General features: G+C 41.3%; 1 protein-coding gene across 9 annotated transcripts in view; it reads left to right on the top strand.

Annotated features, from left to right (window-relative positions):
- CARMIL3 (capping protein regulator and myosin 1 linker 3) overlaps window positions 1-19,664 on the top strand; it is a 155,971-nt gene that overhangs the window by 47,353 nt on the left and 88,954 nt on the right. For all 9 annotated transcript variants that reach the window (XR_012232183.1, XM_073575419.1, XM_073575417.1 and 6 more), the window contains exon 7: window positions 8,995-9,065. Coding sequence is in view for 8 of the 9 variants with exons in the window: in XM_073575419.1 (XP_073431520.1) it covers window positions 8,995-9,065 (71 nt within the window). In the remaining variant the exon portion in view is untranslated. The remainder of the gene's footprint in view (window positions 1-8,994; window positions 9,066-19,664) is intronic.

Here is a 19,664-nt window from a genome sequence, read left to right on the forward strand (position 1 = left end):
AGCAAAAAAAAATCATATAAATCTTTTTTAAACCCTTCAAGACGGAGCCCTTTTTCGTTTTTGCGTTTCTGTTTTTCGCTCCCCTTCTTGCCATAACTTTTTTATTTTTCAATCCATATTGTGACATGAGGGCTTGTTTTTTTGTGTGACAAGTTGTACTTTTGAACAACACCATTGGTTTTACCATATTGTGTACTCAAAAATGGTAAAAAAAAATTCCAAGAGCGGTGAAATTGCAAAAAAAGTGCAATTCCACAACTGTTTTTTGTATTTTTTTTACCATGTTCACCAAATGCTAAAACTGACCTGTCATTATGATTCTCCAGGTCATTGTGAATCCATAGACACCAAACATGTCTATATTCTTTTTTATTTAAGTGGTGAAAAAAAATCCAAAGTTTGCTAAAAAAAAAAATTCCAAGACGCGTAGCGTCTCCATTTTTCATGATCTCGGTTTGGGTGAGGGCGTTTTTTTGCGTGCCGAGCTGATGTTTTTAATTATACCATTTTGGTGTGGATACGATCTTTTGATCGCCCGTTATTGCATTTTAATGTAATGTTGCGGCGACCAAAAAAACATAATTCTGGCGTTTTGCCTTTTTTTTTCACTACGCCGTTTACCGATCAAATTACGGTAATTCTTTTTATAGCCTGATAGATCGGGCGATTCTGAATGCGACGATGCCAAATATGTGTATGATTGATTTTTTTTTTTGTTGATCGCCTGTATGTAGCAGAATTGCTAACGGGCGGCGCTCATAGTAATCCGGCAGTGACAATCATGTGAAGGGGTCACTGATTCACTGATGGGCGGGATTTCTGGTGCTTGCTGGAAACGCGTCTTAAATTCCGCTGTCAGAGATTGACAGAGGCATTTAACAGTTTAATAGCCATGGGTGGATCGCGATTCCACCCGCGGCTGTTAGAGGCAGTTGTCAACTGTTCAAACAGCTGACATGTGTCGGGAAAGATGTGGGCTCAGTGCCGGAGTCCACATCAAAGGGGGAGACACGACATGCGCTGTACTAGTACAGCGCATGACGTGAAGGGGTTAAAATATTACAAAATAAATTAAAAAATGAAAATAATATTATAATATTTTACCAATAAATAATATTTATGTAAAAAACTAAATAAACAAAAAAGTACACGGATTTCATGTCGCCACCTCAAGAACAACCAGACCTATAAAACTGTCACACTAGTTAACCCCTTCAGTGAACACTGTATAAAAAAATATACAAACAAATGGCAAACAAATATGCTTTTTCATCATACTGACAAACGAAAAGTAGAATAAAGCGCAATTAAAAAGTTGAATGGAAATAAAAATGGTATAACTGAAAACATCATCTTGTCCCTAAAAAAAGCCACCCTATAACTCCATAAGAAGAGCAGTAAAAACGCTGTAGCTCTCAGAATATAGCGATGCAAAAACAATATTTTTTCTATAGAATTGTTTTTATTGTATAAAAGAGCAAAAACATAAAAAAAATATATAAATGTGGCATCGCTGTAATTGTACTGACCCAAAGAATAAAGCTGCCTTATCACTTTTACCATACCGTGAACAGCTTGAAAAAAAACCCAAACAATTCCAGAATTGCTCGCACGAGTCTCGCAACTCAATACCCAGCACTGCTGCCGGCATGTATTTCTGTGCAGCTGAATGCTCCGGTCCGAGTGCCGGCAGCAGTGCTGGGTATTGAGGTACAAAGCTCGTGCACGTTTCTCGCAAGTCTGACCCTGGTCTCATACTGCATTCTACGCTGAGCGCTTACACCAGAGTTTTTCATGTAAATTTTTGAAATACATGATTCAGATAGAACCCCCGACAAAATATTCCCTATAATGAAGCAGATGAAGACAATGTGGACACCGTCTGGCCTTAGCTCAGGTGATGTCTGTCTTTTTAAGCGTGCATAAAACTTTGTTCGACCACAGTTTTTTGCACCTCTGAAAAGAAGGACACCGCTGAACAGAGGCCAGATTGAGTTCAGAGAACCCCTGCTACCTCATTATAGTGAATGTATCCCTCAGGAGTTTCATCTAAATCACCTCATTTGGAAATTTACATGGTTGGAAAACCAAATGTAGGTGCTCAGCATAGAGTACAGGATAAATTTGATCTAAAATGTTAAGTAAAATATTCCCAATAAAAACTTCAACTCAGTCCACAAAAAAAGTTATTCTCCACTCAGGTCCATCATCTGTCAATGGAAATATAAGGGTTTCGACATTATTAGTAGTACAAATGCTATGGAAAAGCACTATGACTCCTTGCCACCAAGAAGAAATCCAGCAAATTCTACACTCCCAAATCCAAAAGCCCCTCTCCCTTCTGAGCCCCAGTGTGCCTAAACCACACTTAGCACCCACATATTTTACATTTCTGTAGCAATGAAAGTCCGCTTAATTTATGGGGTCCATGTCTCTAAAAGCATGAGCTGTGCTTAATGCACTGTACACTGCAATGTACTGGCACTACAATGTACTGGACACTACAAATGGCAGATTTGCAATTTTCACTCAGCAACATCCACTGCTGCTCGTTTCTGGAAAACACCCATTGAGTAAAAAGCATTAGCATACCTGCAGATAAATTCCCAGAGGGGTGTAATTTCCAAAATGGGGTCGCTCAAGGGGGGGATTCTGCTCTTATGGCACTTAGGGTATCACACAATGCCTTGGGACTGTGAGTGCTAACAAGGTCCCTAGAACTCAGGGCGCTCTAGTCTATCCCTGTTCCCTGGATAACTCCAGAAGGTGGAGACACCGGGTTCACGTGCCCTGCTATGCTCCAATATCAACCTTTATCTGTCCCCTCCCCCACCCAGGGACATAGGAAACTGAAGTGTATAGGATAACACTAACCAGACAAACATGGAAAAATGGACAGGAATAAATGAAAATAACAATTATGCAAAACAAACTCACGAAAATACAAACAACAGAGTGGAACACAGGAGAGTTCAATGAAGAATAAACCAAATAGGAGAGGATGAGAATGTGCACAAAAAAACAAAACTCCAAGCAACAATTTCCTATACAAATATCCAAATGCCAACTCCAACCACGAACTACACCTCCAACTCCAAACCAGGCAGTAAGAACTAACACCGGCAATTCCTAAGTGCCAGATGCAAGCATGTAGGAAAGCTCTAGGATATTCAACTGAATGGATTAACCCTTTCACTGCCAGCAAGGAAAAACCATGCATTGTTTAATAAGAAGTACTTTTAACCAGTGCAGGAATTTGTGAAACCAGACGCCGTGATCTTCTGGCCCCTCTCTGTCACAGTATCTCCGTGACATGGGGCTTTGGATATGGAGTCCACAAACTATTCTATGATAATTTGTTCTTCGGGAGTTAAAAAGCACTCCATCCCTCATGAATCTCACTGTGTGACTAAGCAATAATGTACAGACACACGTTCAGCAGAAATTGTGTGACAAATTTTGGTACCATTTTTCCCCATCTCCAGTGTGAAAATGTAAAATCTGGAGATAAACAAAATGCTAGGGGTAAAAATGTAATTATTTTCTCTTCACTGCCCAATGGTATAATATTCTGTGACACACCTGTCTTGTTAGTATGATCATTACACCCTTAGATGAATTCATTGAGGGATGTATTTTGGATGGGTTCTGTTGTCCTGGCATCTCAGGGACTCTGGCAATGTGACATGGCATCCTCAAACCACTCCAGCAAAATCTGAACTCTAATATAGCGCTTCTTCCCATCTGAGCTTTGTACTGTGACTCAAAATTAGCTTTTTTTATCCACATATGAGATATTGGTGTACTCAGAAAAAAATGTGTAGCAAATTGTACAGTTCATTTTCTCCTATTATCCATTTTGAAAATTGAAATTTGGGGCCAATGCAACATTTTAGTGGTAATAATGGTAAGTTTCCATTGACTCAACCTAATGCTATATAATTCTATTAATCACCTGAGTGTTAAAAATGCTCACTACAGACTTACATTTATCCCCAAGAAGTGTACTTTCCAAAATGGGGTCACTTGTGAGGGTTTATGCTGTTTTGGCATTTTAGGGGCTCTTCAAATGTGACATGGCATCTGCAATCTATTTCAGCGAAAATTGCGTTCAAGAATTCGATTGGCACTCCTTCCCTCCTGTGCCCTGCCATGTGCCCAAACAGTAGTTTTCCACCAGATATGGGGCATTGGCCTACTCAGGAGAAATCGCAAAACAGATTTTGGGGTCCATTTTCTCCTGTTACCCTTGTGAAAAGGAAAAATTGGAGTACTAAGGAGAAATCGAACAACAGATTTTGGGGTTCATTTTCTCCTGTTACTCTTGTGAAAAAGAAAAATTGGCGGCTAAAGTAACATTTTGCGAGAAAAAAGTATTTTTTTCATTTGCACAGCTTAACGTAATAATATTCTTTGAAGCGCCTCTGGTTTCAAGGTGCTCACCTCTAGGTAAGTTCCTTGAGGGGTGTATTTTCCAAGATACGGTCACTAGTGGGGGATTTCCACTGTTTAGGCACATTAGGGGCTCTCCAAATGTGACATAGAGTCCACTATGTATTTCAGCCAAAATTACTTTCAAAAAGTCCAATGGTGCTCCTTCCCTTCTGAGCCATGCCATGCCCTCAAACAGTAGTTTTCAATCACTTATGGGGTTTCGGTGTACTCAGAAGAAATTGCACAACAAATTGTACAGTGAATTGAACCAGTGGGTTCAAACCACTCACCACACTTCTACATAAATTCTTTAAGCAGTGTAGTTTTCAAAATGGGTTCATTTGTGGGGGTTTATACTGTTCAGGCACATCAGAGGCTCCGCAAACCCAACATGTTCGCTATCTATTTCAGCCAATTTTGTGCTCCAAAATGTGAATGGTGCTCCTTCCCTTCCGAGCCCTGCCAGGCGCCCAAACAGTAGTTTTGCACCAGATATGGGGTATTGGTGTATTCAGGAGATATAAGCACAACAGTTTCTCTGGTCCATTTTCTCCTGTTACCCTTTTGAAAATGCAAAATATGGGGCTAAAGCAATATTTTTGTGGGGAAAAGTAACATTTTCATTTTTTCATTCCACATTGCTTTAATTCCTGTGAAGCACCTGAAGGGTTAATAAACTTCTTGAATGTGGTTTTGAGAATTTAGAGGGGTGTAGTTTTTAAAATTGTGTCACTTTTGTGTGTTTTCTATCACATACTTTCCTCAAAGTCACTTCAAATGGAATGTGATCCTTAAAAAAAAAGGTTTGTATATTTTGTTGGAAAAATGAAAAATTGCTGATAAACTTTTAACCCTTCTAACATTCTCACAAAAATATATAGTTAAAAAATTATGTTAATGTGAAGTAGACATGTGGTAAATGTTAGTTATTAACTATTTTGTGTGATATAACTATCTGGTTTAAGGGCATACAAATTCAAAGCTTGAAAATTTGCAAATTTTCATTTTTTTGTTACATTTTCATAAACTCAAATCATACCGACCGAAATTTAGCACTAACATGAAGTACAATGTGTCCCGAAAAAAACAATCTAAGAATCTCTTGGATATGTTCAAGTGTTCCAGATTTCTAACCTCATAAATTGACATTGGTCAGAATTGGAAAAGATTGGCCGGGTCAGGAAGGTGAAAAGAGGCTGGGGGATGCAGGGGTTAAATTTAGCATGATAGTGACATTTCCTAGAACTGGACGTCCCTCAAAAATTGAGGAAAATGCAAGAAAAAAATTGGGCCAAGAGCCCTAAAACAACTTTAAAGAGATTCAGAAATTTCTAGCGAATACTGGTAGTGTACTTCATGAAACAACAATCTTCTGAATTCTTCATATGTCTGGCCTGTGGGATAGGATGGCAAGATGGAAGCCTTTTCCTAAAAAGAAAGACATGCAAGCCCAGCTATGTTTTGCTAAAAGTATTTGGGAAATTGTTTTCCTGTCTGATAAGATCAATGTTGAACTTTTTGACCATCATTTCAAAAGGTATGTATGGCACAAAGCCATCACTGCGCATCACCAAAAGAACAGTATACCCACAGTGAAGTACGGTGGTGGTAGCATTATGCTTTGGAGCTCTTTGTCAGCAGCTGGAACTGGGAATTTAGTCAATGTAGAGAAAATTATGAATTGCTCCAAATATCAGTCAATTTTGCAACAAAATCTTCAGGCCTTTGCTAAAAAGATGAAGAGGAATTTCCCCTTACAGCACAACAACAACCCTAAGAATTTCTCCAAATAAAAAAAAGAATGGTTTCACTAGGAGAAGATCAAAGATTTGGCATGGCCAAACTAGAATCCAGACCTGAATCCAACTGAAAATCGGTCTGTTGACCTGAAGTGGGCGCTGTACACAGGAGATTCCAACTGAATCTGACAGATTTGGAGCGCTACTTCAATGATGAGTGGGTAAAAATTGCCAATTTTAAATGTGTCATGCTGGTAGACTCCCTACTCAAAAGATTGAGTGTTGTCATAACTTCAAAGAGTACTTCAACAAAGTATTCGTTTAAGGGTGTGCATATTGATGCAACCACATTTAGTTCTTTATTCTTATTTTTCCACCTAAAAAAAATTCATTGTATTTTGCAATCGAATTGTACAGATTATAGGTGACTTAACAAGTGGAAAAAGTTCTGGAATGATTCCTCTTGGTATCAGTTTTTTTTTTTTTTTTAAATATCTGGCATTGTAACAGGGGAGTGTATACTTTTTATATCCACTGTATGTGTGTTATCTATATAACTGATTGTGTCCTCATGTGTTCCAGTCTACATAGGGTTAACACACTTTATTAAATGCTGTAATGATTACAATACACTGTGGTTGGCAATGGTGTCGCTCACTATTCACAGACAGCCAGCTAAAGGCTACTTTCACACATCAGTTTTTTGCCGTCAGGCAGGATCCGCTATTTTTAGAAAAAACGGATCCGGCATAAATTTTGGAGAACTGTAGAAACGGATCCGTTTTTCTGCTGGATCCGTCTAGCAGGTTATATCTGTTTCCTGGGGGCTGGCCAATTGGATCTGAGCATGCGCAGACTTAAAAAAACGGATCCGGTGGCTGGATCCGTCTTTTTCTGGATCCGGCGCATTCCGGCGCCCATAGACTTTCATTGTGGCAAAAAGCCGGAAGCGTCGGATCCGGCTTTTTCGCCGGAGACAAAAAACGTTACAGTAGCCGTTTTTTCCAGACGCCGGAATGAGACAAGTCGCTGGATCCGGCAAAAAACGGATGAAACGCAATGCCATCCGGCGCGATCCGGCGCTAATGCAAGTCAATGGGGAAAAACTGGATCCGGCATTGCATTTCGCCGGATCCGGTTTTACAAAAAAAAGCTGGATCGCGCCTGACGGCAAAAAACTGATGTGTTAAAGAGGCCTAAGTTTTCTAGCATAAATGAATGGTATTCAAGAGCTTAGTCCCCAGGAGCTATGCCCGTAGGAAAGTGGGATATTTTACAATTGAATTCTTGTTTTCTACTCGCTTCTGTCCTACCACTTGCATCACTGTATTCTAAATTTAGCCTTGGCCTTCTTTCTTTTACTGATGTGACTCATATGTAGTATTTTTCCACCTAAGGTTTATCAAGTGCTTTCCTTGAAATGTCACACAAAAATGTGGCGTTTAGGACTACAATTTCTCGTATTTCTCGTATTTTTCTACTTGCTCTGATTTACCTTTTTACTAAAAATGTGCTGTTCTAAATACAGCAAATAAGAGAAGTGATAGTTTAAGAAAAGTTTGTATATGTTATAGTTATTCACATCCTTTTTACAGAAGTGAAAGAGACCATGTAGAGACATTGGCAGTAAGTTATAACCGGCGGCAAATTATACGATTGTTGTAATTGCGATAATGACGAATATATAGATAAGACATTACAAAAACAAGACCAATGAAAGGTACAGAAAGAGAAAAGGGAAGAAAAAGCATAATATCAGGACTCCACATTATTGGCAGAAAAGGAGCTACTGTTTAAAGCAGGTTTCATCTTGTGCTGTGTACATTGTGAGCAGGGTCAGCAGTCAATTAATTCTTACCAGAATACAGGTGCAATAAATAGTGACACCTCTATTATAAAGCTGTAGGCATAAAACACAGAATTGCGCCATTGACAATAGGTTAGAGAAGTCCGGTGTTAGGCTACTGTATGTGACTGCAGGCTTGTTCTCCGGTGCCAAGAGTTGCAGGAGGTGACCAAAAGCATGCGATGTGCCAACTAGACGTGCGCGGCCTCGCTAAGTGCAAGTGCATTGTATGAGGCTGGACACATCTAGTAGGAATGTGGCCGGAAGTACACAAATTACATACTTGGCTTCACATTACCGCCCGCTCCCAGAGAATCCTCACTGGGCACAGAGCGAAGCTCATCCTCCCACTTCTTCTACAGTGACATCTGCACATGTCACCGGGAATGCTGACTTCTCGATTTTAGCCATAAACTTACCATTTAGCCACAACATGGAAATTCCTTTGGGCATTGTTCCATGCATAGTGAAAAAAAGTGAAAGGGCTGTAGGGGTTTATTTCTATTCATTTTATAAGCTGATGTACGGAGAGGTTTGGACCTCTGAAATCTCTCCTAGTCGCAAAGAAATGTTCTTGCAGGAGTCGCGACTATACGTATGCAGCGTTTTGCCGATCACAACACAAACCAATTTTATTTATGTTACAGTATAACTGGTGAATGAGCTGCACATTACTCTTTTTCATTATGGTGACGTGGGGACAATAACACCCAAATAAATAAACCATATTATCCCTGTATCACGTATATCTTCCAACAAGAAGGAGTAGATGGACTTGCTCAATTTGTGAAGAGCAAATGTGTTTTATTGTTTATTTTGTATTATTCTGAAAGGCAAAATATTGGGACATATTTTTATTCAATAAATCGATTTCCGAGTATAAGATTAGGGTTTTATATAATGGATAAGACAACAAGATCAAATACATTTAAATCTAAAAAATATCAGTAATAATTACAATCTTTTTTTCATCAGGTGGCTTTTCAGAGACATATGCTGCACTATGTGACTATAATGGCGTTTGTTGCAGAGAAGAGGTTCAGTGGGTAAGTGATATATAACAAGCTTTCATGGAATGAATAAGAAAACCTTTTCGGTCAATGTTGGCAAAATGACTGCAGATATCGTCTGGGCTAGCAATGTTAAAAAGGCAACGCTACTGCATGGCAGTAGTAAGAATTTAACCAGGCGTGGTTGACCACCAATCATCCATGCAACCTACAAGTGAATGAATGAATGAATTAATTATTAAATTAATTAAATAGCATCTATAACATTCTCTCTCTTTATGCTTTAAAAAGATGTACCTGTGAATGCTGCATCCTATAAATACATTTACTTCCCCCCGCCATTCCATTATTTTCTACTCTTTCATTTTTCTATTTTTGAAGGTTATTCTTTTTTTCGTGATAAAAATTATGGGGGGAATAAACAAAAACATTATTGTTATTATCAGTAAGTCACTAAATCACCATTGCCCATCAACAGAAAGTAATAATATAATGAGCAACAGTCAGCGATAAAACCAGTTGATTGGTGCTCAGTTTATGCCCTTGTAGATTAACCCCTTTCCTACATTAGACGTACTATTCCGTCCATGTGACCTGGGACCTAAGTCCCAAGGATGGAATAGTACGTCTAGCACGTTCTGCTGCGCTCACAGGGGGAGCGCAGCTGATCGCGGTCAGGTGTCAGCTGATTATCACAGCTGACACCTGGCACTATGTGTCAGCTGATTATTACAGCTGACACCCGGCATTATGTGTGAGGGGCGGTCACGGACCGCCCCCGACACGTTAACCCCTGGCACACTGTGATCAAACACGATCGCAGTGTACCGGCGGTTTAGGGAAGCATCGGCAGGGAGGGGACTCCCTCCGTGCTTCCCTGAGACCCCCACAGCAGCGCGATGTGCAGCGCTGCTGCGGGGGTTTCCTTCCCTGCAGGTCCCCGAATCCAAAATGGCGGCGGGGACCTTCGGGGGCCTGCAGGGAGGCGGCTTCCTCATGCCTGCAAAGCGACGGCATGAGGAAGCCCGCAGCACTGCCTGTGACAGATCACTGATCTGTCACAGCGATCTGTGATGTGACAGATCAGCGATCTGTCACATGACAGTTATGTCCCCCCCGGGACTTTGTAATAAAGTAAAAAAAAAAAAGTGTAAAACTAATTTATAAAAAATCGCTAAATAAATTAAAAATAAAAAATTCCCTAATAAATTCATTTTTTGAAAAAACAACAAAAAAACAATAAAAGTACACATATTTAGTATCGCCGCGTCCGTAACGACCCGCCCTTTAAAACTGTCCCACTAGTTAACCCCTTTATTGAACTCCTTAAAAAATAAAAATAAAAGACGAAGCAAAAAATAAAGCTTTGTCATCATACCGCCGAACAAAAAGTGCAATAACGCGCGATCAAAAAGATAGATATAAATAAACATGGTACCGCTGAAAATGTCATCTTGTCCCGCAAAAAACGAGCTGCCACACAGCGTCATCAGATAACAAAATAAAAAAGTTATAGCTCGCAGAATAAAGCGATGCAAAAATAATTAATTTTTATATAAAATTGTTTTCATTGCATAAAAGCTCCAAAACATAAAAAAACAACATAAATGAGGTATCACTGTAACCATAATGACCTGAAGAATAAAAAACGCTTTATCAATTTTACCGCACGCGGAACGGTGTAGACGCACCCCCCAAAAGAAATTCATGAAACGCTGGTTTTTGTTCATTTTGCGTCCCAAAAATCGGAATAAAAAGCGATAAAAAAAGTCACGTGCCCGAAAATGGTACCAATAAAAACATCAACTCGTCCTGCAAAAAATAAGACCTCACATGACTCGGTGGGTCAAACTATGGAAAAATTATAGCTCTCAAAATGTGGTGATGCATAAACTATTTTTACAATGAAAAGCGTCTTTTAGCGTGTGACAGCTGCTAAAAATAAAAACCGCCATAAATAGTAAATCAAACCCCCGTTATCATCCCCTTAGTTAGGGAAAAATAATAAAATAAAATAAAAATGTATTTATTTCCATTTTCCCATTAGGGCTAGGGTTAGGGCTAGGGGTATGTTGGGGTTAGGGTTGGAGTTACAATTGGGGGGTTTCCACTGTTTTGGCACATCAGGGGCTTTCCAAATGCGACATGGCGTCCGATCTCAATTCCAGCCAAAAGTCAAATGGCGCTGCTTCCCTTCCGAGCTCTGCCATGCGCCCAAATAGTGGTTTACCCCCACATATGGGGAATCAGCGTACTCAGGACAAATTGCACAATAACTTTTGGGGTCCTGTTACTCTTGGGAAAATAACAATTGGGGGTGAAAAGAACATTTTCGTGGAAAAAATATGATTTTTTAATTGTACGGCTGTACGTTATAAACTTCTGTGAAGCCCTTGGGGGTTCAAAGTGCTCACCACATAGCTAGATAAGTTCCCTGGGGGTCTAGTTTACAAAATGGGATCACTTGTGGGGGGTTTCCACTGTTTAGGCACATCAGGGGCTCTCCAAACGTGACATGGCATCCGATCTGAATTCCAGTCAATTTTGCAGTGAAAAAGTCAAACGGCGCTCCTTCCCTTCTGCCATGCACCCAAACATTGGTTCCCCCCACATATCAGGTATCAGCGTACTCAGGACAAATTGCACAATAACTTTTGCAGTCCAATTTCTCCTGTTACCCTTGGTAAAATAAAAAAAATTGAACCTGAAGGAATTTTTTTTGTGAAAAAAGTTAAATGTTCATTTTTTTTTAAACATTCAAAAAATTCCTGTGAAGCACCTGAAGGGTTAATAAACTTCTTGAATGTGGTTTTGCGCACCTTGAGGGGTGCAGTTTTTAGAATGGTGTAACTTTTGGGTATTTTCTATCATATAGACCCCTCAAAGTGACTTCAAATGTGATGTGGTCCGTAAAAATAAAATGGTGTTGCAAAAATGAGAAATCGCTGGTCAACTTTTAACCCTTATAACTTCCTAACGAGAAAAAAAAATTTGGTTCCAAAATTGTGCTGATGTAAAGTAAACATGTGGGAAATGTTACTTATCAAGTTTTTTGAGTGCCATATCTCTGTGATTTAAGGGCATAAAAATTCAAAGTTGGAAAATTGCGAAATTTTCAACATTTTTGCCAAATTTCCATTTTTTTCACAAATAAACGCAAGTTATATGAATGAAATTTTACCACTAACATGAAGTACAATATGTCATGAGAAAACATTGTCAGAATCGCCTAGATCCGTTGAAGCGTTCCTGAGTTATTACCTCATAAAGGGACACTGGTCAGAATTGTAAAAATTGGCTCGGGAGTTAACGTGCAAACCACCCTTGGTAATAAAGGGGTTAATGATTGCTGGATTTCTAGAGACTGTATATTGTTCACAGCATATATTCTGTTTACACGTGGAGTTGTGCTACCAACGGCAATGATTTAAAGCCCCAGCTAACGATCCAATTAGCCGATAATTTCTTGTTCGTTTGCAGATCGGTGGTATGTTTACACTAGTCTCGTGTTTTTATGAACACTGGTTCAGAGGCATATTAGATTGAGCTTTAAAAGATGCCTGAGGATTGTTCATGCAGAGACAGCTGTCAATCACTGAGCTGAACCGCCTACTGGACTCATATACAAACACCAGGGATTTCAATGAAGAAAATACAAGTTTTACTCAATTTTTTCCCCATCAAACATATATATATTTTTGCTCAGCTTCTCCTTCTCTTTACCATGCTGTCCACAGATCAGACTACATGTACAACGTAACAAGTTCCCTTTAAGTCGCCATTCATTATCTTGTGTAACAAAATGCATTTCGGAATAGACCCTCGTCCATCACTCACGTCTTCACAATATTTGACGCTACATCCCTCTCCTCATTGGCAGAACCAAGCAGTAAGCAGAAGACCCTGCTATTGCTCCTCACAGACACAACAGCAGGTCCTCTGACAGTGATCTGTATGCGACGTTGTTCCCAAGATGGAGAAAATGGAGCCTGTCAAACAGCGTGAGTGATGAGGGAAGATTTAGATAAAGGAAAGGCTGTCCTGAGAAGACAAACTGCTGTTGACAGCTTACTGCACCACTGAAAGTCATGGCATGTGAAAATTAGGACAAATTGTCTGCCGGATATTGGATTCTTGCAGAGAAGAATAGCTTATCCTATTTTGTCAATGATTGTGAAAAACTGCAGCATCAATTTAACAAATCATCGCACAAAACCATATAACGGCACTTTCAAAAATGTTGTCATATGGTAGTGTTTAATGTCTGTATTACATCTGTAAAACCCAGACCTCGAAAGCTTGCAATGTATTACCATCTTTTCAGTTAGCCATTAAAAGGTATCAACTACTGAGGACTCTCAATCCTGAATATTTTTAGACCTCACATAGTATTTCTGCATGAATCTTAAGTCACGATATTTACAATTTAGTGGTCTAAGTTTGGTTCCATAAGAACCATAGTTATTCTAGCTGTGTTATCATAATACGGAGGTTGGTAGCCCCATGAATGGTAATTGCTCTGCTAAGCTGTCAGACATTTCTGGTAGTATAGGAGTTCCTGGTGCTGTGCGTGGTTTGCTGATGATTACAGTAGTGCTTGACAGTTTGTAGATAAAGACAACAAAATCTAATAAATGAGTAAAAAATATTAGACTTTGTCATTTATTTGAATTAGAAGAATGATCTGATTTTATGTCTGTGAGTGGTAACATTTGTGAACCTTAACAGCATACATTATGATTATTTATTTATATAGCACCATTGGTTCCATGGTGCTGTACATGAGAAGGGGGGTTGCATACAACTTACAGATATCACTTACAGTAAACAAACAATCACAGACTGATACAGAGGGGAGACGACCCTGCCCTTTCGGGCTTACATTCTACAGGATGGTGGGGAAGGAGACAGTAGGTTGGGGAGTTGCAGCAGCTCCTGTGATGGTGAGGCGGTAGCTCCAGTAGTGGTGAGGAGGCAGCGGGGATCATTGCAGGCTGTAGGCTTTCCTGAAGAGATGGGTTTTCAGGTTCCGTCTGAAGGATCCGAATGTGGTTGATAGACGGACGTGTTGGGGCAAAGAATTCTAGAGGATAGTGTTGTGAGTTCATTTTCCCCTTCGTCACTGAGGTCTGGTGAACTCCCTATTCTGGTAAAGGAAGATAATGAGCCTGATTATCAGGCACCTGAGCCTAATGAGGAGGACTGGCTGAGTGGAGTCACTGACTGGATATAAGGCTGCCGATGCCCTTCTGCCCTGCGGGTGATTTCTCTGTGGACTTCTAGGACACCAGTCTGATTCCTGCTTCCCTAAAGCTAAGTTTTCTGCTTTGCCTGTTTGCATTTATGTTTTGTGTTTGTTTTCCTTGCTTTTCTGGATTCTGCCATTCCCTGCTGGAATGAGCTGAATCTCCTTTTGCCAGTTGCTCTGTCTTCAGAATATTCCTGAGTACTGACATAGCTTTTTTGAAGCCTAGCGTCGTCAGGGCCTTTTTCACTGTCAGTCTGTTGGCTCTTATTTTCATAGGGTTTTTCACGGATTGCAGACAGCAGCCTTCCTGTTCTTTCCTATCTAGTTAGTTTGGGCCCCGTCTTTGCTCAGTCTATCTTTCTGTCTGTGTTAGTGTTTTCATCTTGCTTCACCGTCATTATATGTTGGGGGCTGCCTATTGCTTTGGGGTCTGCTCTGGGTCAGTTTAGATTTCCCCTTTCTTTCTTTAGGCCTATTTAATTCTCCGGCTGTGATCGAGGGGTCTAGAGCATCGTAGGAACCCCCCACGGCTACTGTTAGTTGTTGTGATAGGATCAGGGGTCTGCAATCCGATAGCTGCCAACCTCTCTGGTTTTCTGGACTTAGCTAGCATTTTTGTTTTTGCCTCCTACGGTGACTCAATCATAACAGGATAGAGGATATTCGGGAGAATAAGTGTGGAGAAGAGCAGGAGGTCTTGAGAGGACCGGAGATTACGTGAGGGAAGATATTGGGAGATTAGTTCAGAGACATATGGGGGAGACAGGTTATAGTTGGCTTTGTAGGTCAGTATTAGTAATTTGAATTGGACACGCTGAGGGAATGGCAGCCAGTGAAGACATTTGCAGAGGGGAGAAGCGGAGGAGTAGCGAGGAGAGAGATGAATTAGTCGGGCGGCAGAGTTAAGGATGGACTGTAGAGGTGCGAGGGTGATAGCAGGGAGGCCACAGAAAAGGATGTTGCAACAGTCGAGGCGGGAGATAATGAGGGCATGCACAAGAATTTTAGTAGATTGAGAGTTGAGGAAGGGATGGATTCTGGAAATATTTTGAGCTGGAGGCAACAGGAGGTGGAGAGAGTTTGGATGTGCTGTTTGAAGGACAGGGCAGAGTCAAGGGTTACTCTGAGGCAGCAGCCCCGGTACGGGGGAAAGCGTGATGTCGTCAATTGTACATACAAAATAATAATTGTTATTTCTATAGCACTGACATATTCCGCAGTGCTTTACATGTTAGAGGGGACTTGTACAGACAATAAAAACATTACAGAGCAACACATAACTCAACAGATACCAAAAGGAGTGATGTCCCTGCTCGCAAGCTAACAATCTATTAGAATATAAATGTTTCTGTTAATTGTTGATTAGTCTTGCATCGGCTTGGAGGGATTTTAGACAGTTCTTCCCTACAAAACAGCTTCAGCTATCATCTTGGTAGATTTTCTTCCATAAACTGCTTGTTTCAGCTCCTTCCAGAACATCTCTATAGGATTAAGGTTAGGACTTTGACTTGGCCATTCCAAAACTTTAAAGGGAATCTGTCACCACATTTGACCTTAATCTAATCACATTTGACCTACGGTATATCTAAACTATTAATATGGGCATATGGGTTATAAACTGTGGAGAAAAGTCCTACCTGTATGCCTCAGTTGCCTTGTTGCTGAGAAATCATCTTTTATCACTTTATATAAAGGACCTCCTCCAGGCCATTCCAGGCCATGAGGAGGACACTGCCTGGAAGATAACTCTGCCTCCAGAGATTATGAGATTATTTTACATGAAGGGGGAGTTACCAGTGTGATATGTGATGGCCGCTCTCCTGATCTCACTGCAGAGCTGTGTGTGATTATACTGTAACCTGACACATCTGCAGGTTCCTCTCAGCTTCAGCTTCTATCTCACAGGCAGCCAGGGTTGTAATATTGTAGTAATATAGCAGAGCTGTGAGAGCTGCAGCAAATGTGTTTGCAAGAAGACAAAGTTCATTTCTCCTATTTTGTGTTACTTGTCTCACACTGGTATCTCCCCCTTCATGTAAAATAAGTTCTGGACCCATAATTATCTTCCGGGCAACATCTTTCCTACAGCCTGGAATAGGTAATTTATACAAAGTGATAAAAGATGATTTATCTACAAGGTATCAGACATGAGGCATACAGGTAAAGCTCTCCTCAGCAGTCTATAGCTTGTATGCCCATATTAATAGTTTAGATAGGTCAAATGTGGTGACAGATTCTCTTTTACATAATTCTTCATTAAACATTCTTTTCTAGAACAATATGTGTGCTTTTGGTCATGATAAACACATGTCCTGATATTTTCCATGTTCCTGGTATAATTCAGAAATGATTCTTTCATCAGTAATGGCAATCCATCCTGGATAAAAAGCCACAAAATAGACCCAAAGCATGATACTACTGCCACTATGTTTCACATACTGTATAAGGTTTGTTTATTTTGTTTTTGTTTTGTTTTTTTTAAAATTTTTATTTGTTTTTAATAGTTTTAAGGTAACATACAAACAAAAAAGATGTCAAGTGCTTATAACAGATTATTGAAAAATATTGGAATATCAAAGAAATTTGCACAAATTACAGGAGCTGGAAGCATAGCTATCTAACCAAGTCACATTAAATACATGAGGATATATGAAGAATGCTAGAATATGTTATCCAGATGATAAAGTACATTAAGAGTGCCTGTTCTGTACATGGTAACTGTTGAAGAATTATCAAATACATCTCCAAATGCCTTCCATCATGAAACCTAAATGAGTATTCTTTGGATAGCTTGTGGTTTGAGACCTGAACTATGACAAAGTCCCTCTCAAGTATTCTGTACAGTACAACTCAATGTATTGGAGTGGGCAGACTAAATGTCGTCCATGTCCTCCATGGTATACTTATTTTCAATAAACTTTTTAAAGAATGTAATTGCATCTCATTCTTTGTTTCAACCCGGTCTGCACGGAACAATAGTTTAAATATGACAGCTGCCATATCTGAAGTCTTTGACCCCAGTCTTAGCTGTGTTGTAATTTGCTGATGGTTATAATGTGTGTAGATCATGGAAAGTTGTCTTCTCTATTCCTGATGGTTATAATGTGTATATGTGTTCTCCATCAATTTGATACACTTTGTTAATGGTTATTATGTTGGTTGAAGCTGTCCATTGATCAATTTACTGATGTTTATTTCATTGTGTTGGTTGCCTTGTTGTAATTTGCTAATGGTTATAGTGTGTGTAGGTACTGTCTGATGCCTTGTTGTAATTTGCTAATGGTTATAGTGTGTGTAGGAACTGTCTCATGCCGTGGTGTAATTTGAAAATGGCTATAGTGTGTGTAGGTACTGTACGTTGCCGTGTTGTAATTTGATTTGCTGATGGTTATAGTATATGTAAGTACTGTCGGCAGTGGCGGATTATAATGAGGTCAATCTGGGCAGTAGCCCAGGGCCCACCAGCCCAAGGAAAATTGCCCCTTTATAATCCGCCACCAAAGCGCCACGCCCCCCCATGTATCGACCCCTTCCTCCCCCTCCCAGACCTACCAGTAACCACAGCGCCAGCCCCTCACTGATAAATACCTGCTCTGTGCGCACAGGACCTGTGATGAGGTCACAGGAGGGGAGGAGTCAGGGGTTACATGATCAGGGGCTTCAGTGGAGGCCCCTGATCATGTGACACCTGACTCCTCCCCTCCTGTGACCTCATCACAGGTCCTGTGCACACAGCCCTCAATGTATTGTATGCGGGACTCTGCTGTGCTGGTTGTCATGGTGCTGGATGAGGGAGTTATGTGTGGGGTCAGGAGGGGTTTACAGGGTGGATGTAGCTGCATGTGTGTGCGAGGTCTACAGAGCAGAGCCGCGCGTGTGCGGGGTGTACGTAGCAGAGCCGCGAATGTGCGAGGTGTACGGAGAGGAGCTGCGTGTATGCAAGATGTACGGAGCAGAGCCGCGAATGTGCGAGGTGTATGGAGCGGAGCTGCGCGTGTGCGAGGTGTACAAAACAGAGCTGCACGCGTGCGAGGTGTACGGAGCGGAGCCACGCGTGTACGGAGCGGAGCTGCGTGTGTGTAAGAGGTGTACGGAGCGAAGCTGCGTGTGTGTACGAGGTGTACGGAGCGAAGCCGCGTGTGTGTATTGAGCGAAGCCGCGTGTGTGTACGAGGTGTACGGAGCGGAGCCGTGTGTGTACGAGGTGTACGGAACAGAGCCCCGTGTGTACAGAGCTGAGCCATGTGTTTACGGAGTGGAGCCCCGTGTGTACGAGGTGTACGGAGCAGAGCTGCGTGTGTAAGAGGTGTACAGAGCGGAGCCGCGTGTGTGTACGAGGTGTACGGAGCGAAGCTGTGTGTGTACGAGGTGTATGGAGCAAAGCCGCATGTGTGCACGAGGTGTATGGAGCGAAGCCGCGTGTGTGTACGTGGTGTACGGAGCAAACCCGCTTGTTTACGAGGTGTATGGAACGGAGCCCTGTGTGTACAATGTGTACAGAGCTGAGCCGTGTGTTTATGGAGCGGAGCCGCGTGTGTACGAGGTGTATGGAGCAAAGCCACATGTGTACAAGTTTTGCGGAGCAGAGCCATGTGTGTACAAGGTGTACAGAGCGTGGCTGCTTGTGTATAAGGTGTACGGAGCAGAGCCGCATGTGTATGAGGTTTACGGAGTGGAGCCATGTGTGTACTGAGTGGAGCCGTGTGTGTGCGAGGTGTACGGAGAGAAGCCGTGTGTACGAGGCATACAAAGCGGAACCATGTGTGTATGAGGTGTGCGGAGCCATGCGTATACAAGGTGTTTATGATGGGGAGCATTCATACCTCCCAACCGTTCCAGATTTTGAGAGTCTGCCCCACTGCCCCAACCAGGAGCTTACTTCCCACGGACACAGGAGTATACGGCGGAGGCCCGAGGAGCACTTGAAAACTTGCATGTGACATTCCATTGGAAGTGACATGCTGGAAGCTGACCGAAGGAGATTGTGACGGAACCATGGAGGCAATTCAGGGAATTCTTCAGATCATCACCATGTCCTATGTCCTCCTCCGACAGCGCGGACAGCGTGATCGCCTTGGACTCGGGGATGTCGGCCATGTGAGTGGATCATGATATGTCCTGCACCAGGAGGCTCAGGTGGGGACTACAATGTGAGCCGGGCTGGTATAGTATCTTTATAGAATATTTCTTTCTTTCCCCTCTTTCCTTGTCTTTCTTTCTTTCTCTCTCTGTTCTTTCTTTCTTTCACTTTCTGTTCTTTCTTTCCCCTCTTTCTTTCTCTCTCCCTCTCTGTTCTTTCTTTCCCCTTTCTTTTTTCCTCTCTTTGTTCTTTCTTTCACCTCTTTCTCTTTCTTTCTTTTTCTCTTTGTTCCTTCTTTCCCCTCTTTC

The sequence above is a fragment of the Dendrobates tinctorius genome, unplaced genomic scaffold, assembly GCF_039654945.1.
Source record: "Dendrobates tinctorius isolate UK_male_01 unplaced genomic scaffold, ASM3965494v1 ptg000044l, whole genome shotgun sequence".
Taxonomy (NCBI): Eukaryota; Metazoa; Chordata; class Amphibia; order Anura; family Dendrobatidae; genus Dendrobates; species Dendrobates tinctorius.